This window comes from Tamandua tetradactyla, chromosome 2, assembly GCF_023851605.1.
Source record: "Tamandua tetradactyla isolate mTamTet1 chromosome 2, mTamTet1.pri, whole genome shotgun sequence".
Lineage (NCBI taxonomy): Eukaryota > Metazoa > Chordata > Mammalia > Pilosa > Myrmecophagidae > Tamandua > Tamandua tetradactyla.
Genome location: NC_135328.1, coordinates 124,627,948 through 124,648,240, shown reverse-complemented (window position 1 = coordinate 124,648,240; position 20,293 = coordinate 124,627,948). Strand labels below are relative to the sequence as shown.

At 50.2% G+C, this 20,293-nt stretch overlaps 1 protein-coding gene across 1 annotated transcript in view; it reads right to left on the bottom strand.

Moving 5' to 3' along the window:
* Positions 1–3,604: 3,604 nt before the first annotated feature.
* The window catches only part of KLHL6 (kelch like family member 6), a 66,044-nt gene continuing 49,355 nt past the window's right edge, over positions 3,605–20,293 (bottom strand). The window contains exons 4-7 of the mRNA XM_077148767.1: positions 11,569–11,806; positions 9,439–9,641; positions 7,847–8,060; positions 3,605–6,511 (exon numbers count right to left, since the gene is read on the bottom strand). Coding sequence (XP_077004882.1) covers positions 6,210–6,511; positions 7,847–8,060; positions 9,439–9,641; positions 11,569–11,806 — 957 coding nt within the window. The 3' untranslated portion in view covers positions 3,605–6,209. The remainder of the gene's footprint in view (positions 6,512–7,846; positions 8,061–9,438; positions 9,642–11,568; positions 11,807–20,293) is intronic.

Here is a 20,293-nt window from a genome sequence, read left to right as displayed (position 1 = left end):
GCAGCGGCACAGCCCAGCTCAGCAAGCCAGAACATTGTAGCTTTTTCTAACCCTCACATCATCTCCAGCCTGGGGTCCTACTGAAAATTCCAGCCCCCCTCCCAGGAGGACGCACTCTCCAAAATCACTGGAAAATAACATTTTTAACACCAGACTTCTAGAATGCATTGGAGCAGCGGTGCATTTCACATGCGTTTATAAACTGGTGTATTGGCTTTCTCTTTGTCACTAAGGATATTTATTCATTTGGTTTTGAATGCACTGAATCTCAGTCCACATTACTCTGGGCTACTGATAAGATGTTTTGAAAAGTTGTCTGGGCTCCCCGGAGCCAGTGACTTCAAAGTTCCATCTCACCTGCCTGGGCCGCCCACCCCACCTCTGATATACCTGTCACCACAGGAAGCTGCGCAGATGGGCAGGTCTGCAGGCTTCCCGTTTCCATTTCTGTTCTCTGGGGATTGAGTGGCAGGTCTTAGTTGCTTTATACCTTACCTCTAACATCCCTGGATGGGTGGCTGGCAGCCCCAGCCCACTGCGGCAGGAGTGTAGGAGAGGGTGAGAAAGACCGAGGATTTGAGAAAGGGGTGATGCTTGTTGGGTTCACAGAAACCTTGGGCTCTGTTTGGCCATCCAAGCTGTTAACTACCCCTGCAAATGTAGCAGACGTGAATTTGAAGCCAGAAGCTTGGAAGTGTTTGTGCAACACTCACGAATCCTCAGCATTTCTGAGCTTGTCTTGTGCCTTATCATCTGCCAGCTGAGTCAGGATGAGTTTTAGTTCTGTGAGTGGAGTCTTTTTGAAGAAGAACGAAATTCAGACACACAGAGAGAGAGCCAGGGGAGAAGCCTGCAGTCGGCGGAAACTGGCATGGCCAGGTGACGGCTCAGGGACCGTGGGCCAGCGGCAGCAGCCCTCTACACCAGTCTTCTGGGAGAAAGCCTCACCTCGATGGTGCTTTGATTTGGACTTCTCCTGGCCTTAAAACTATGAGCCAATAAATTCCCACTGTTTAAGCCAACCCACTGCATGGTGTTTTCTGCAGCAGCCAGGCACTAAAGCATCATCTTACTCCAAGTAAACTCAAAGTCCTTCCAATCGTCTTTAAGACTCAGAATCCGGCCACAAGCCCTGCCCCACCACTCAGTCCCTTTTTACTGTTCTTTAAGTACACCCAGCCTGCTCCTGTCTCAGAGCCTTTGCATGTTCTGTTCCCTCCACTAGAAACATTTTCCCCTCAGGTATTCGCAGGCCACACACTTTCACTGAAGTCTCTGCTTAAATGTCACTTTATCAGAAACGACATCTCTTCCCACCCTACTGAAAACGTGTGCCCCTTATCTTGCTTCATTGTTCTCCTTAGCATCGATAACTACTTGACATGACAGTATGTTCTTGTTTGATTGTTGTCTTTCTCTCTCCACAAAGCAGCTCTTGTAGCAGAGACTGTTTTGTTCACTGATGGAGCTCACTGTGCCTGGCAGATAGTGGGTGCTTGGTAGCTGTTGTGTTGTTTCGCAGAGATTCAACTGTTGCTTCCTTCACCCGTGTCCACTGCGTACTCAGCCAGATCGCATCTAATGACCACTTTTCCTCAGGTTTCAGCCAGGACCTTTTTCTAGGAATGCAGCCTTCTACCAGGAAGCACTTTGATAGTTAAAACCCTCATCATTTCTACTCGGACTCATTGTGATGCTGTCCAATTTCTATTTCTGTCTCAGTCCCATATTTCTGGGAAATTACTTAATAGATGCCCCATCACTGCATTTTTATTATGAAAGAAACAACAGTCCTGTTTATCTAAGATAGACTCATAGATTTCCTCCACTGCCAGCCTTCCCTCCGCTATCTGTGCAGCCTGTGAGCTAAGGGCTGACCCTGAGGACTCGCCTGTCCCCTTCCTTGCCTGCCTCTGCGCAGGTCAGCACCCTCCAGCATTACGTTTTTAAAATGTGCATCATGCCATGTACCCACCTGTGGGTGATGAAATTAACTCAGTGTGAACAGCATTGTAAGAAAAATGCAACAGAATGGGAAATGTTGAAAGAGTGTTTCTTACTGTGGGATGGCATCAAAAAAAGTTTACAGGTGCCCTCTGGCCCGTGGGGGCTGAGAGACATTTCTGCACAATTTCTCTCCTTAGTTGTCTTCAGGAGGTCCTCCGTGGAGGTTGGGGCACTCCCAACCACCCACGCCCCTATGGGGTTGTCGAAATGAAGACACACCAGCTTCTTCAACTGTTTCATAAAGCAAGTATGCGCAGTGTGTGTGTGCACATAACACAGGCACACACACATGCTAACACACACTCACGCTCATATTCATGCACACACATGCACTCATGCTCACATATGCACACACTCATGGACACACACATACGCTCACACATGCTCACACACACACAGATGCTCACACATGCTCACGTGCACACACTCACACAAGCTCACACTCACAAGCACACTCCCACACTTATGTTCATACATGCTTACGCATGCGTGCTCACCCACACATGCTCACACTCACCTGCACACATGCACACATTCACATGCTCGCACACACTCACACCTCCGGAGGACACACCATGTCTTAAGGACAGCTGACTCTGTGACCTCCATCACCCAGAATCCTGCTGCTTCCTGCATTCACTTTGCTGCCTCGTCTTTATGTTAGCAGGAAGGTCTGACGTACACACCCCAGCTGGTCTTGGATGTACTTGGGACATAGAGTTCTCCAGGACCTTCTCCCACAGAATGAGATCCGGGCTGTGAGGTCCACCTCTGTGCCAGGAGCTTGTCCCTGTCCTGCCACACTCAGCGGAAACAGGTTCCATTTTATGCAGAGAGTGAAGGTCCTCACTGGGCTCTGACACACAGATGCCCCATCCCTCACCTGCGCCCAGCTCCTGAAGCCCATAGCCTCCTTTGCTCTCCTTCCCCCAAACCTCAGAATTTAGGAAGCCCCAGAGGCACAGTGCGCTGGGGAGCACGAGGTCAAGGCAGAGAGGAGGTGCTGCCTGTTTGGAGGTCCCACAGAGCTAGCGGTCAGAAGCCGGGCAGATGCTTGCAGGTTGGCAAGCAGGGGCTTCAGGGGCCCCGCGGCAGGCACCACCACCAAGGCTGGGCGAGTGGGAACACAAGGACCCCCAGGTACCAGGGACCAACAGGGCAGTGAGAACAAGGGTGAGTGGTGGGCGCTCAGGCAAAGGTGGTGGCGTGCAGGGGTGGGGGGGCAACCCCACCGAGGGCCTGGGCAGGGGGCAACCTGAGGGTCTGCACAATGCTGTGCCTGGGAATGCTGCGTCCCAGGTAGACACAGGCTAGGGAGATGCTACGCCCCGGGAAGACGCAGGCTGGGGAGAGAGGTCGGGCCCAGCCCAGCCACCCAGGCCTCAGACTGCGGCTCAGGCCAGCAGGGAGCCTGGGGGGCACGGCTGTGGCATGGGGATCTCAGCCCCGTTTGACTCACAGCCCGGCTCACAGTGGGGCTGTGCTCCCCGAGGTCTCCAGCCAGAACCCCAGGAGGGGCAGGAGACCACTTATTCATTCCACCAAAAAAGCAAACACAAACTCACCCAATGAACACATATGACATATTTTTATCTTTTCCATATATGTTTTATTGAATAAATAAAAATTTATTCATAAATTTTACCTATAAACAATATTCTGAGTTTATTCACTTAAAAAAAATACAAGGGGGTATGTGGATAGCTCAGTGGTAGAATGCTTGCCTGCCATGTGGGAGACCTGGGTTCAATTACCAGCCCATGTACCCAAAAAAAGTTATGAGCAAAATTCCTGTGATATACATATCACATATCTGCCTGTGTGTGTACATATATAGAAATACATATATGTAAGGAGACACACAAAAAATGCAAACAGCCTCATATAACCAAAATGCTTGAAGGATTTGGTTAGCCAAATGTTGACTATTTATATCTATGAACATGAAAATACCACCTGTCAAAGCTGGTTTTTCAGTACCCATGTTTGAGGTATTTGTGGATTTCCATGGCCAACTCTTCCAATTTCAGATCAGGTAGTAAAGGTAAAAAATATTTTGTAACCCCCAACTTAAGATTTATGTAAAGAATTCTAGTGGTGTATACCCACTTAAAAAATTCTATTGATAAGTACTTTTTCAGTTTGAAAATCAAGCAGGGTAAATACGTAACAGTACCTCAGGGATGCCCATAAATAGCAAAGCTCTGAACACAAGTTGCTTTTGAGTTCAAGAGCACTGTGTGTGTGCACGTGTGCATGTGTGCCCATCTGTGTGTACATGTGCATGTGTCTGTGTGTGTGTGTACATGCATTTGTGCATGTGTGTATATGTATCCGTATGTGGGTGTACATGTGTGTACATGTGAAAGTGTGCCTGCATGCATGTATGTGTCTGTGTGTGTACTTGTGCATGCATCAAATAGGTGTGTGTGCATGTGTACACAAGTGTGTGCATGCACATGTGCATGTGAGTGTGTACATGCACATGTGTGTGTGCGTGCATGTGTGTACATGTACATGTGTGTGCGTGCATGTGGGTGTGCATGCATGTGGGTGTGTGTACATGTGCATGTGTGTATGTGCATGCATGTCTGTGTGTGCACAAGTGGATGTGTGAGTGTGTACATGCACGTGTGTATACGCATGTGTGTGCGTATGTGCATGTGTGCACATGTGTGTGCGTGTACATGTGTATGTGTGTGTGCACGTGTGTGTGCATCCGTGCGTGTGTCCCCAAGGTTTGAAAACCGTAAAGAACTCTGGATGTTTGCTGAGGTGCACTAGATTAAACCATTTCATTTGACTTGTTAAGGTTTGTTAGTGCCCGTGAGTAAAGTTCCATAAAGACGTTTGAATTTCTCCATCTTACTTTCCATTCAGGGAGCTGAACTGTCACACCTGAGCCTAAAGCACAGGGCCTTTCTCACACTAATGTGCATTTGCGTTTATCCTCAATAAGCTAAGTATAAACAGAAATGTCATTGGAGATTTTCCAAGTTTTTTATATGCTTTGAATATCAGCCTCTTCTCTCGAAGAGAATTAAATTCATTATCAAATCCAATACTTCCAACTTCCCCAACTGCTGGGAAGTGCGAGCACAGTACGCCACGTGCGTGGAATCACTCTGTAGGAGATCTGAAATCCTACGGCCTGCATGACGCAATCGCTTTGTCATCCTTGTTGCCTTTTAAATGCAGCGCATGAAGTGGGAGCTCTTAACCTGCTTCTCCCACTTGGGGGTCAGCATGAGTTTCCACTGCGCTCATCTGAAAGCTCTGCCTCTTCGAGTGAAGGACAGACTCTCTTCTTTAAGTCAAAATTGTTCCCAACACCCAGTAGAAAGGCATCGTGGGGCTCTGAAAACTTAGGTTCCAGGAGGGAGGCTCCCATGGAATGGACCCAATCACTGTCTAAAGGCAGAAGGTGAGGCACCAAGAAAAGTCTCAGTCCTGCAGTGCCAGCGTCTCTGGAAGTTCCTTTTCGACATTGTATACAATTGTTGGACCCTAGAAGCCAGAATAATGAACTACACAAAAGGTAAACTTCTGTCTGGCAACAACAGTTTTGGACCAAAATGGGTCATCCTGAGATGACAAATAAAAAGGGAGATTTGATGCAGGGTGGGAGGCGAGAGGCTGGACATGAGTCTTTCAAAACAAATGCATCCCCCAGACCCAGTAAAGGGAAGAACCCTTTGGGCTGTGAGCAGGAAGCACGGATGCCAGCCCGGGCATTCCACGTGGTTTAAATGCAGGAAACACATTTAAAAATACACAGCCTTTATCACCCAGCCTTTCTGACTGTACCTTCCACAGACCTGTCAGGACAACAAGAAAACTGAGCGGAACTTCTGCTCTGCAATTATGAGCATGCTGGAAAGTGGCTTTAAGATAAAGAGACGGTTTCCAGAAGGTGGCCTAGCTACTTGCTCTCTGGATGATCCCTTCGCCTCATCGGTAGAACAGGAGGAATGACACCTGGTCCCACAATGTCCAGCCCCAGCTTGCTGCCGGGGTAAACGGCTCAGACCTGGCCGTGGTAAGCGTCCCCGTGGCGCCCGGGCTTCCAAGGAGAGTCCAAGGTGAGTCCAAGGTGAGCCCAAGATGAGCCCAAGATGAGTGAGGCGAGTCCTGACGTGTGGCCTGCAAGTTCACCTGGCATCCAAGCGGGCGGGCGGTTCTTGCCTTCAGCCCTGCGGCCATCAGACGGACACTGCGGCCGGCCCGAGCCTGCGCACGTGGGTATAGGACTTCCTGATGGTGGCGCTGCCGTGGTGCGACACGCCGCGGGGCAGGACACACTCCTCGGTCAGCTTCTGGGCCTCAGGGTCCCAGCACAGCACGGTGGCGATAACCTCGTTCTTGTCGTCGCGGCCACCCGTGATGTAGAGCCGGTTGTTGCACGGGGCGACCCCGCAGCTGGCCCTCTCGTGGCTGAGCTGGGTGACCAGGCACCAGCTGTCCTGCGAGGGGCTGTAGGCGTAGAGTGCACGCATGGCCCCACCTGAGGGGAGGGAGAGGGGAGTGTGTGAGCTGCCCCTGGCCTGTCCACCATCCTGCAAAGATAAGGTATTGGTGGCTCCCCAAGGCGCTGGCCTGGACTGGGCAGGCAGAGGCTTCTAATGCTGGACACACATCAGTGCCCTTTCATTCTGCAGCCAGGTGGGGCTCAGCATCTAGAAGACACCTGGCTCAGGTGCAAACCAGGTTATAAAGGCGCCTGGCCTACCAGCTACCAAAATGCATCCTCAGGCTGCTCCCTGGGCAGTCCCCTAGCAAGTGCCCTGTTCTTGGCCCATAATCCCAGCCCTGCCCCTGAGCCATGACCTTGAGCACCACTGGGCTGTGTCCAGGACTCGGAAGGGCCACCTGCCAAAGCAGAGGGCCTGGCAAACATGGCCACCAAGGCGGGGACAGCTCAAGTGGTGGCCTCGCTGCTCTTGGCAGACTGAGCAGACCTGGGCACCACATGGCCTGCCCCAAGATTAGACTGTGGGGAACGGTCATGAGACTGAACAGAGACGACCCAGACCCTAAGGCTAGGAGAGAAGGGCTCTTGCTTAATCTGTTCCATGTTTTGCCTTCAGGAAGCCAACTCCGATGAGCTCCTGTTAACTGAAATGATTTCTTTTCTGACATCCTCTAATCAGTAGCTCTCAATCCTAGCTGTACCTTAAAACCACCTGGAGTTTTTCAAAACTATGGCTGCACCAACAACTATGGTAGTACCAAAAACTACACTACAGCACTGCCAGTGTCCCTCTCCGTTCTCACTTCACTGGTCCAGCGAGGCCCAGATGGCCTGTGTGAGGAGCTCCTGAGAGGACGCTGCCCAGTAGGTGACAGCCACCAGCCCCAACAAACACTGCTCAGTCCGTCTCTTCTCCTGTCTAAAGGCAGCTTTGCTGAGCTCCCAAAGCAAGCAGGGAGGGCAAAGTCTCTGTGAATTGCCTGAATATAATGATATAAAAAAATGTGGACTTTCAGAACTGTTGCTTTTCTCTTTCTTTGTTTTGTGTATATATGTTATATTGCATAATTTTAAAAAGTTTAAAAAATAAACCTACAGAAGACAGTAAATGCCCTCATATTTCAAAGAAACATAAGACAAATGTTCGCTATGATGTATTGCCACATTTCCATTTCTGCACGTGCTTAACAACACAGCTGCTTTGTCCACCCCCTGAGAAATGAGCCGATGCCCGGGACTGCAAGGGAGGCTCCCAGGGCCAGGCCAGCCCCCCATGCCCCTCAGGGGTCAGCCTGTGGGGTCAGCGTGCTGCTGCTCGGGGCTGAAGGCAGGGGCTCCGGGGAGGAAAGCAGCCCATCGTTTGCTTACCCACGACATAGATGTGGTCGCGGAAGCTGGCAGCGTTGATGCACTTGGCCTCCACCGGCATGGGCGACCGTAAACTCCACCTGTTGGCTGAAGGGTCATAGCACTGCGTCTTGTCCGTGGCCAGCTTCCCGTTGGGCCCCCCTCCGATCACATAGAGCTTCTTCCTGTGGCTGGCGGCTGCGAAGGAGCTGACGTGCACAAGCAGGGGCGCAGCCTGCACAGGCACGGGCATGAGAGGGGTGGTCAGCACACGCCCAGGTGGCTGCAGAGGCTCACCCGGCGCAGATGCCCTGATGGGCTGGTCCAGGCCATGGCCACTCTCCCTGCAGGCTGGGGCAGTGGCAGGCAGGGGCAGGAGAGGGCAGGAGAGGTGGGGCAGACGGGACAGGCAGGGGCAGATGGGGTAGGGTGGGGCAGGAGGGGCAAGAGGGGGCAGGAGGAGGCAGGCCAGAGCAGGTGGGGGCAGGAGGGGTAGGAGGGGCAGGAGGGGCAGGCTGCAGGCTTGGATGTCCCCCCGCCCCATTTCTCCCGGGTCCAGCTCTCAGGAGGTGAGCTGCACGCAGAAACAAGTGTTTCCACAGTCGAGGCCAGCTAGCTTTGGAGGAGATGCATATTCATATTCATTCATTAAAAAACATGTGCTAAGCACTAGACATTGTCCATGGCCCTGACATGCAGGGAGAAAAGCTGGTGTGAGTGTTTGAGGTGCCACAGGAGAGCGGCCTCTCCCTCCTGGGGCCAAACTGAGGCCTTTGGGATTAAACCAGACGTAAGTCTTCCAGACCCAAGCCTCTTGCCCCTTCCACAACCCTCTCGGGCCAGAAGCAGCTCTGTGGCAGGATGTGGCCACCCGAGGAGACCTGGGTGCCTCATCATAAGAGCTGTGTCCACCCATCAGGTCTGCAGCCAGACCTAGACACCCACTGGCCCGCCTACAGCCTCACCGAGCAGGGGCTGTGATCCCCAAAGCAGGACCATACATTACGTATGACCCAACAAGAAGAAAGAAGATTTAAAATAAGGAACAGCCTGAGAGTACAGGCAGTGAGGCTGCTTTCCCCACGCTTGCCTGTGGAAGTCGTGCATGCCAGTGTGGAAATAACTAAAGGCTGCCTGGTGAACACTCGGGACAGCTCCGGGTCCAGCTAACAGGGTCACTGGGCCCCGAGTCCAGAGTGGAGGAGGAGAGGGCAGAGGACGTCTAAGGACACAGAGACCCTGGGCCACGACCGGCAGCCTGAAGGGTCCACCGGACCCATCCAGGGCAGGATGTGAGGCCACCTGGGCCCCTGGGGAGGACAGCTACCTGGGCCCCTGGGGAGGATGGCCACTCCAGCCACCGGGCAGGACAGCAACCCAGGCCACCAGGCAGAATGGCCATCTGGGCTACCGAGCAGGACAGCTACCCAGGCCGCCGGGCAGGATGGCCACCCGGACCGCTGGGCCGGACGGCCTTCTCCAGCCTGGTCAGAGGCAGAAGCGGCGGCTGCCACATGCAGGGAAACCCAGGGCTCCAAAAGCAGGGCACAGGGTGCGGCGGCCTCAGGGCGGCCCCGTCCCTCACTGCGGGTCAGCGATAGCGGCGCCTGTACCTCGGCCCAGCAGTTGTGGAAGGGGTCGTAGGTCTCCACGCTGCCGATGCGCTGCAGGCCGTCAAAGCCCCCCAACGCGCAGACCCTGCCGCCCAGCACCACCATCCTGTGCCTCCAGCGGCCAACGGTCAAATACTCGATTTGAATCCACTTGTTGATGGAAGAATTGTATTTCCAGACATCGTGCTGCGTTTCTTTGCCGCCTGCAAGAGACCGAGCAGTAAGGAAGCCAGCCAGTTCTCCGGATTAGCAGCTTCTCCCACTAGTTCCCACAAGTCCATAAAGCCCCAGACCATCCCCCCTGGGGGGCGGGAGGAGCCCTGGAGGCTGGTTCAGGTGGGAGGGGGCGGTGGCTGAGGCAAGTGCGGCACCCATGGGCCCAGAGTCTAGGAGGGAGAGACAGCGAGCACAGAGAAAGCCGGGGGGGTGGCCAGCGGGGGGTGGGGGCAGAGAGCCTTGGGGGGGGCGGCCAGCCTGGTGGTCACAGGAAGGGAAAGGCCAGGCCGGCCAGGGGCTGGGGGAGTGTGGGAAGGGAAGGGCCAGGCAGCCTGAGGGGCCTGAGGAGTAGTGGAGGCAAGGCTGGGGACATCCTGTATAGGAGGGGCTTGGCCAGCAGGCAAGTCAAAAGGCAGATTAGGTTCTGAATTTGCTTATAACAATGAACCAACAGAAAACCATAAATGCAAACCTGGAAAAATCACGAAGAAACCTTAGAAAATGCTCTTGATTTTTATCTCTGGCCTGCATGGAAATGTAGGTAGTGTTTGTCCTATTTTTAAAGAGTCTTTATCTTATAAAAGTATGGGATGCGCACGGTAGATGTGTGAGCTGGTCGGTATTTTCCTCCAAGCAACTCTGCATCAGCAGGAAACACACCCTGTGGCAGATGCGAAATGAGCGTGGGCTGCAGGTGTGTGCAGGTGGTAGGTGTGCCCGGGTGTAGGTGTGTGAGGGAGGTTGGTGTGCATGAGCGGTAGGGGTGCATGGGTAGTAGGTATGCATGGGCAGTAGTTATACACAGGCATAGGTGAGCCCGGGAGGTAGGTGTGCGCAGGTGTAGGTGTGCCCGGGTGTAGATGTGCATGGGGGGCAGGTGTGCCCTGCGCTTCTGTGAGCACTGCCCGTGCCTGTCGGGGAACCAGAAGTGGGTTCCAGGTGGGAGGCACGTCGTGAATGTCGGGGCTGCTGGAGAGCATTCCCCAGGTGACTCTAATTATGCAGTGCTCAGGGGCGTTGAGGAACTTGACAAGATAAATCTGAATTTCATGTGGAAAAATTACTAAGAAACTTTTGAAAAAGAAGAAGAAAGGGGGCCTTTCCCTGTCAAATAGCAAAATATACTAAAATGTTATTATAAAAACATTGCGGTATTAGCATAAGACTAGACTGACTGATCAATTAAAACCAATTAAGAATGCAGAAACAGACCGGAATATGTAAAAGTTGTTAAATAAACAGTAGTAGAACAATCCACCATTTATTTGTAGAGGAAATCAAGTTTAATCCCTTATTTCACATCACACTTAGAAATGCAATTCAAACATAAGTGCTATAAAAGTAACTGGAAAAAATGGAAATCCACACTGGTGACCTTGAGCTGGTGAAGGTCGCCCGAAGTCAGAGTCACAGACGAAACAAAATGACTAAAGTAGAAAATCAAAGTAAAAGACAGCAACAGTCCGGGAGAAAGTATTTGAGATACAAATAGCAAGGAATGTGTAAGAAAAGCTGCAAAAATTAATAAGAAAAAAGATTCTTTAAAAATATGTAGTTGAATAAAGGGTATAAACAGATCATTAAAAAAACCAACAATCAGGTAACATATGAAAATATGCTCAACCTCACTAATGATCTGGGAAGTGTCAATTTAAACATTCTGGCCTGTCACAAATGTAAACCACCCATGATTAAAAAAAAAACGTTATCAAGGATGTAGAAACATAGATGCTGTTATCATTGGATGCACTGTAAACGGTACAACTTCTCAGGAGGAAAATTTAGCAACATCTACCCATGTCTAAATGAGCACGTCTTATGACCACTTCCAGGAATCTCTCCAAATACTAGCACAAGTACATACAATGAATGCATAACGGGGAGCCCGCTTGGCATCATGTTGCTCCTGCTTACCGGAGATGTAGACCTCGTTTTTCAGTGTCACACAAGCAAACTCCACCCACTTCTTATTCTCACTGTCCAGCTCGTGCTCAGTCAGTGGGAGCTCGGCGACCTCCAGACGGCTGCGCCTCAGGGGGTCCAGGCAGGTGACCTCCGCCACGAACCGCTCATCCTTGGTGCAGCCGCCGACAATCATGAACACCTCCGACTGCAGCTCATGCATTCTGGGCTTAGTACGCTCTGAGATGATCTGGAAGCCAAGGCAGCAGTCAGAGGCGGGAGGGAGCAATCCTCGGGAACCCAGGCAGACTCCCACCACACACTGAGTGAATGGAGGAACAAGAGGTGAGCTAGGTAACCCAGACCCTCACACAGACTTTTTCAGTGTCAACCATAGCGACGCCCCCCGCTCCTCGCGTCCGCATTCTTAAGCCCCCTCTCTCTCGCTCACCAAGACTGGTCTCTGTGACCAACAGACCATGGAAGAAGTGATGGCATGTCACTTGAAGTTAGATCATAAACGGCACTACGGCTTCTGTCTGGATGGCACTTTCTCGGTCTTTCCTTGCTCCTTCACACGGAGCAGCCAGCCCCCGAAGAGAAACCCACCTAACAGAAACAGCACCCCCTACCCCCAGCCAGCGAGGACTAGCCTACCAACACCCCCAGTGACAGTGACGGCAACCTTAGCCCACTGCTTGGCTGAGACCGCACAAGGGGCCCTGGGCCAGATTCCCGACCCTATAACATGATAAATCTATATGATTTTAAGCTGCTAAATTTGGAGAGTCTTTGTTATGCAGAAACAGATAAGTAATGCAATTGTCTGGGGTTGGGTTTGGCTGGGCTGAGGCCTGCTTGTAACCCAGCACCCCAGCCTATCACCAACTGTGGGCTTCAGCTACTTTTGACAAAATAGTAAACCCAAAGGCATGGAAAATGCCAGTAGGAAGTCACAGATGTGAAAGATATGTGGTAGACGTGCGAAAGTGTTTGCTAATGACTTGCATGCAAAAATCAGGCCTGACCAGTTTATTTTCAGATTGATAAAGTAGAGCAGACTGTTGCAACTTGCTGATTGTCTGTTATCCACAGCGTTTGTTCTACGGGAGCAGACAGAAGTGAACATATTGCTATAAGAGAGCTGTCCTGAGATGAGACCCTGTCCCCCGCCCCCCTCACCCACCCACCCCAGCAGACACACATCAGTACAGACTTTTGTAGAGATCAGGTTGGTTCCTGGAAAATTAGGAGGCTATGAAATGAAGGAGCAATTTTCCTCTGCCTCAAATTTGATTTGGTCTAATGAAGGAACCAGCTACCACTCCTAAATCAAATGTTGGTCAGCGATTTTTTTACTGTTCCAACTTTCCTACCTTCACCACTACCAACTTGAGCTTCGAGAAAGGACAAGGCTGATAGGGGAGGTGACAACAGGTCAAGAAAGGCTGGCATTTGGGAAAGGAGGATTAAGAGAAGCAGTGGACTTGTGACCTCCAGGCCACCCTGCTCTCATGAGGGATAAATCCGAGGTCAGCCACACCCCAAGCAAGCAGGCGGTGTCAGGAAGTGATCTGGCAATGAGCCTCATTTGGGGACACTTTATGGTTCAGGTGCTCAGACTATCAAAAGGGGTGGAGAACATGTCCTGAGCAGGACTTGGGACAACTAGACAGTAAAACCCTGGAACCAATGAAAAGAGATTTTAGCCCAGAGACAGAAAATGCTAGATTGTGGGAGAGAGAGCAACCATGAAAAAACGGATGAGGCTAACAGCAGCTGCACTAATAGGATACCTGCCATGTGTCTGACACCGTGTAAGCATATCTCACTCACCATCTTATTTAGCTCTCAAAACACTTCTACTGTTAATCAGTATTATTATTCCCGTGATATAGATCGGGACTGAGGCTTTCAAGTTAATCTAACGGTTAAATGACTTAAAAGTCAGTGCAGATATTTCAGGGTGGCAATTTTGCAGAAGGCATAGTAGAGACTTTTTCATATCAGAGTGAAACATTTACACCTGCATTTCAGGAACTTTGGAAATAGGACTGCTCCAGTTTGAAAGTACTATGTACCCAAGAAAAGCCATGTTTTAATCCTGATCCAATCTTGCGCTGACAGCCCTATCTTTTAATCCTCATTCAACACTGTAGGGTAGAACTTTTGATTAGATTATCTCTACAGAGATGTGACTGACGCCCAATTATAGGTGTGACCTTTGATTAGGTGGAGATGTGACTCCACCCATTCCAGGTAGGTCTTGATTAGTTTACTGGAATTCTTTAAAAGAGAGAACCGTTTGGAGAGAAACTTCAGAGCTGACAGACACTTCAGAGCAGAGCTGACACAGATGCCAACGCTTGGAGAACAGAAACATGGATGTTTGGAGCCCAGCAGACATTGCCATGAGATGTTATGAAAGCCAAACCTGGAGAGAGCCAAGGGAAACCAAGAGATGAAATCCAGCCCTGGAGAAACAAAGTGAGGAACCCCCACAGGAACAGAGGCTGAAAGCAACAGAGCCCAGGAGCAAGGGACCAGCAGATGCCAACCACGTGCCTTGAATTAAGGTATCTTTGCCTGGACGCCTTAGCTTGGACATTTTTAGAAGCTTAGAACTGTAAACTTGTAACTTATTAATTTCCCCTTTCTCAAAGCCATTCCAGTTCTGGTATATCACACTCCAGCAGCTTCCAAACTACACAGATTTTGGTACTAGAGAAGTGGGGTGCTGCTACAGTTTGCAAATATCAAAATGTTGGAACAGATTTTTAAGTGGATAAGGGGAAGATTCTGGAAGAGTTGTGAGGAGCTTGATAGAGAAGGCCTAGAAGGCTTTGAAGAGACTGTTGGTAGAAATGTGGTCTATAAGAATACATCTGAGGAGGCTTTATCCAGAAATGATGAACTCATCATTCTAAACTGGAGGGAAGACATTCTCCATAGATAGAAGGCAGAATCTGAGCGTGATAGGCTTAGATATTTAGCAGAAGAAATTTCCAAATTAAATGTGGAAAATTCAGTTTGTCTGCTCCTTACACCTCACCATAAAATGTGAGAAGAAAGAGATAAGCTGAGGACTGAACTCTTGGGTGTCTGGAAAATTCTAGGCTTCCAGAAAGTGAAACCCCAGTGAACAGAAATGAGGATTTATCCAACCATGGAAGCAGTCAGCTACACACAGGACTAGCCAGGAGTGGAGATGGAGTTATCCAGCAAGGGTCTGTGGAAAGTCCTATTGTCTGATGGGCACGATCCCAGAGTATTGCATAGAAAACCAATAAGAGTGTTGTGGGATCTTACCAATGGAACCACTGCCAGTCTGGATTAAAAGGACAGAAAAGGGGCAAAGTGAAGGGCAAATGTCTTCAGAGGCAGAACCATGGAGGCTGAGGTCTGGAGCCAGGAAACCTCAGGCCAGAAGAACGTACCCACCCATACATGTGGAGAGGGTGCTGTGGTAGTTAGGTTCAGGTGTCAACTTGGCCGGATGAACATGCCTAGTTGTGTTGCTGTGGACATGAGCCAATGGTATGTGACCCTCATCTGTTGCTCATTATATCTGCAGTCGGCTAAGAGGCATGCCTGAAGTAATGAATGATGTTTGATTCAATTGGCTGGTGCTTAAATGAGAGAACTCAACATAGCACAGCCCAAGCAGCTCAGCATACCTCATCTCAGCACTCGCGGCTCAGCCCAGGCCTTTGGAGATCCAGAAAGAAATCACCCCAGGGAAAGTTGCTGGAACCCAGAGGCCTGGAGAGAAGGCCAGCAGAGATCGCCTTGTGCCTTCCCACGTAAGAAAGAACCTCAGTTGAAAGTCATCTGCCTTTCCTCTGAAGAATTAACTAAATAAATCCCCTTTTATTAAAAGCCAATCCGGCTCTGGTGTGTTGCATTCTGGCAGCTAGAAAACTAGGACAGGTGGGTTTGCCCCAAGGCAGAGGGCAGGCCTTCTGCTTCATTGTTCAGGAAGAGGTGTGAAATCCCAGGCCTTGTAGAAGGTGGAGCACATAAACTGGGGACTGGGAAGAACCTGGCTGCCACCCCCATTGTTCTGGAGGGGTTGAGCATGTGCCCCAGAGATGGCAGAGAGCCCAGGTGATGCCCCGATGCTTGGAGAGGGTGGAGCCAAGTGAAAGGTGGTCTCCCCAATAAGCCCCAGCATTGCAACACACCCCAGTGTTTGGAGAGAGGCAGGATGCTGCATAGGTACTTGAAAGAGTGGGACTGCCACTTTCTAAAGCCCCAAGGATAAATGACTCAGACTTTGAAATCTAATGGAGTTTGCCTTGCAGATTTTTGAAACAGCTTGGGTCCGGTGACCCCTGTGTTCCTTCCAATTTCTCCCTATGGCAGTGGAAACATGTATCCTATGACTGTTCCTGCTGTGTATGTTGGCAGCAGATAACTTATTCTAGAGTTTCATAGGTCCAGAGCCAGAGGAGATTTTGCCTTAGGACAGACCATGCCTGTAACTGACTTTGAAGAGATTCTATACTGGTTTTAACCTTGTATTGTATTTGTATTGCTACTGAAATGGTTTAAGGATTTTGTGATATTGTGATGGAGTGAAAGAATTTTGTATATGGAAAAAACATGTCTTTTTTAGGGTCCAGAGGGTGGAGTGTGTTCATTTGAAAGTATTATGTACCCAAGGAAAGTCTTGTTTTAATCTTGATCCAGTCTTGTGGGGACAGCATTTCTTTTCATCCTAATTCAATATTGTAGGTCAGAAACGTTTGATTAGATTATCTCCATGGAAATGTGGCATGCCCAATTGTGGGTGTGATTTTTGATCAGATGGGGATGTGATTCCACCAATTCCGGGTGGGTCTTAGTTAGTTTACTGGAGTCCTTTAAAAGAGGAAGCATTTTGGAGAGAAACTTCAGAGCTAATAGAAATGACAGAGCTGACAGAAACTTCAGAGCAGAGCTGACACAGATGCCAACACTTGGAGAACAGAAACATGGATGTTTGGAGAGGCTTGGAGCCCAGCAGACACTGCCATGAGATGCAAAGCAAGCCAGAACCTGGAGAAAGCCAAGGGATGCCCAGAAATGAAAGCCAGCCCCAGAGAAGCAAAGTGAGGAACCCCCACAGGAACAGAGGCTGAAAGCAACAGAGCCCAGAGGCAAGGGACCAGCAGAGGCCAGCCATGTGCCTTCCCAGCTGACAGAGGGGTTCCTGACCCATCGGCCTTTCTTGAATTAAGGTATCTTTCCCTGGATGCCTTAGTTTGAACATTTTCATAGGCTTAAATGGTACTTTTGTAACTTATAAATGTCCTTTCTTCAAAACCATTCCAGTTCTAGCACATCGCATTACAGCAGCTTGCAGACTAACACAAAGGCAGAGATAAAAATTGCCAGAATGTTGGAGGCACAGTTGATCAAGGCTGCACTTCAATGGCTGAGCAGAAATTAGGTGCAGGTGACTGTGACCTCTCTGCACTTAATACACAGGTCCTGATGACCAGCACTGAGCACCTGCTTGGAGTGACATGACCAGTATGGGGCAGGACCTGTGCAGTGGATGGACACGGCCAGCGTGGGGCAGGACCTGTGCTGTGGACAGACATGGCCAGCATGAGGCAGGACCTGTGCTGTGGAGGGACATGGCCAGCGTGGGGCAGGACCTGTGCTGTGGACAGACACGGCCAGCGTGGGGCAGGACCTGTGCTGTGGAGGGACATGGCCAGCGTGGGGTAGGACCTGTGCTGTGGACAGACACGGCCAGCGTGGGGCAGGACTTGTGCAGCGGACGGACACGGCCAGTATGGGGCAGGATCTGTGCTGTGGAGGGACATGGCCAGCGTGGGGTAGGACCTGTGCTGTGGACAGACACGGCCAGCGTGGGGCAGGACCTGTGCAGCGGACGGACACGGCCAGTATGGGGCAGGATCTGTGCTGTGGACGGACACGGCCAGCATGGGGCAGGACCTGTGCTGTGGACGGACATGGCCAGCGTGGGGCAGGACCTGTGCTGTGGACGGACACAGCCAGCGTGGGGCAGGACCTGTGCTGTGGAGGGACACGGCCAGTATGGGGCAGGATCTGTGCTGTGGACGGATACGGCCAGTGTGGGACAGGACCTGTGCTGTGGAGGGACATGGCCAGTGTGGGGCAGGACCTGTGCTGTGGAGGGACACGGCCAGTGTGGGGCAGGACCTGTACTGTGGACGGACACGGCCAGGTTGGGGCAGGACCTGTACTATGGAGGGACATGGCCAGTGTGGGGCAGGACCTGTGCAGTGGATGGACATGGCCAGCGTGGGGCAGGATCTGTGCTATGGACAGACACGGCCAGTGTGGGGCAGGACCTGTGCTGTGGAGGGACACGGCCAGTGTGGGGCAGGACCTGTACTGTGGACGGACACGGCCAGGTTGGGGCAGGACCTGTACTATGGAGGGACATGGCCAGTGTGGGGCAGGACCTGTGCAGTGGATGGACACGGCCAGCGTGGGGCAGGATCTGTGCTGTGGGGGGACACGGCCAGTGTGGGGCAGGACCTGTGCAGTGGATGGACACGGCCAGCGTGGGGCAGGATCTGTGCTGTGGGGGGACACGGCCAGTGTGGGGCAGGACCTGTGCAGTGGATGGACACGGCCAGTGTGGGGCAGGATCTGTGCTATGGACAGACACGGCCAGTGTGGGGCAGGACCTGTGCTGTGGAGGGACATGGCCAACGTGGGGCAGGACCTGTGCTGTGGACAGACACGGCCAGTGTGGGGCAGGACCTGTGCTGTGGAGGGACACGGCCAGTGTGGGGCAGGACCTGTGCTGTGGACGGACATGGCCAGTGGGAGGATCTGATGTCTTTGACTGTGGACTTCTCCTAACCTCAAGGCTGTGAGCCAACAAATTCCCATTGCTTCAGCCACCCTATTAGATGGTGTTTGTTTTAGCAACTGGGAACCAAAACACGGGCAAACCATAAACTTAGCAAGGTGGAGTAAGCAGAAGAAAGGAAATAATCAAGATCAGAGTGGAAATAATGAAATAGAAAATTGAAAAACAGCAGAGAAAACCAAATGAAATTGGAAACCAGTCCTTTGAAAAGATCAATAAAATGGATAAACATCTAACCAGGCTGATCAGCAAAAAAGGAGACCTAAATTATCAATACCTGGAATGAGAGATGTGACATCACCACAGATTCTACAGATATTAAAAGGATGACAAAATACAAACAACTTTTTGCCAGTAAATTCAACAACTTATATGAAATGGACAAGATACAAACTATCAAAGCACATTCAAGAAGAAATAAATAAACTGAATAGCCCTGTTATCTATTCAGGGCTATTAAAGAAATAATCTATTTCTTTAGAATAGATTATTCTATTCTAGAATAGAATAATCTATTATTCTATTATAGATATATCTATTATATCTATATAATAGATATAGATATAATATCTATATTATTATATAGATATATATAATTATATATATAATATATATCTGTATCTATTAAAGACATAAAATTTTTTAATTTGAAATCTTCTCATAGAAAACCCCAGGTTCTAATGGCTTCATGGGGGAATTCTACCAAACATTTAAGGATATATTTGCAGAGTGGGTGAACAGTGGAGCTGAAGACAGCACAGAACTGGAAGAGGACAAACAAAAAAAAGAAGCAGCTCTGGAGGAGTCTCAGCCTGGTCATTCCCGAACCACTCCAACTGAGGGTTCCCTCAGCGGCTCTGTGAAAATGGCTTGGTAGCTCATCTCAGAACCACGTATAAAGGTGTATTTGTGCTGGTGCGCATGCGTTCTGTTAATAAATTGTCCTTCTATCATTACCTACTGATGGTTTCTTAACCCTTTTTTGTCTTTTTAAAGTTCTGAAGAGAAATTGTTCTTCAGGAATTGTTGTGGAGACCTCTCCTTAACAAGTTCTTAACTGATCCAGGTAGATCTAACTGAAACTTATATTCACCAACCTTGCCCATTTATTCATTCAAGAAACATTTACCAGTTACTTGATATATACCAGGAGCCCTGCTAAGTTCTGGACACATTTCCTAGTCCAAGAAGAGCTACAGAGCAGAACTGGGTGGTGAGAACAGTCTGAACCATCCTGGGGTAAGGCTCTGGGCTGCGACACCCTCTGGAGCGGAGTTTTGAAATATGAGTAGCAGTTAGTAGATGAAAAGGAACAAGGCATTTGAGCAGTGCCTGCCTTGGCCTGGAGGCTGGAAGTCGAGTCCATTCGACTTCACAAGGAGTGCATCAGGACTGCAGCTGTGGACAGAGCCTGGGGATCGCATTAGAGAAGCGAGCAGGAGGCCAGGCTCTGGGGGTGGAGCCAGGAAGTGCGGACTTTATCTGAAAGTGATAGGAGAGAGGTTAAGTCCATGAGTGAGATGATCAGGCTTGTGTTTTAGATCATCCGCTGGTGAATGAATGAATTGGAGATGCCAGCCTGGGGGCAGGAAGATGAGCTTTGATGGATTTTCAGAAATTCCAAAAGGAACTGATGCAAGTCTGAAGCATGGCAGTGTCAGAGGAGATACAAAAGACTCAAAATTTCTCCCAGAGTTGGCAACCTGCAAGAGCTGCAGCCACCATGGAATGATGACCAGCCAGGCCCATTCCTGTTGGTGTGTATGTCGGCCCCCACCGAACATCCCCCTACATAACTGAGATGAGGAAGGGTGCTGGTTGCCAGATCTCCACATCTCACCTCATTCTCTCAACAGATGTCTAAGGATGTAGAGTCTT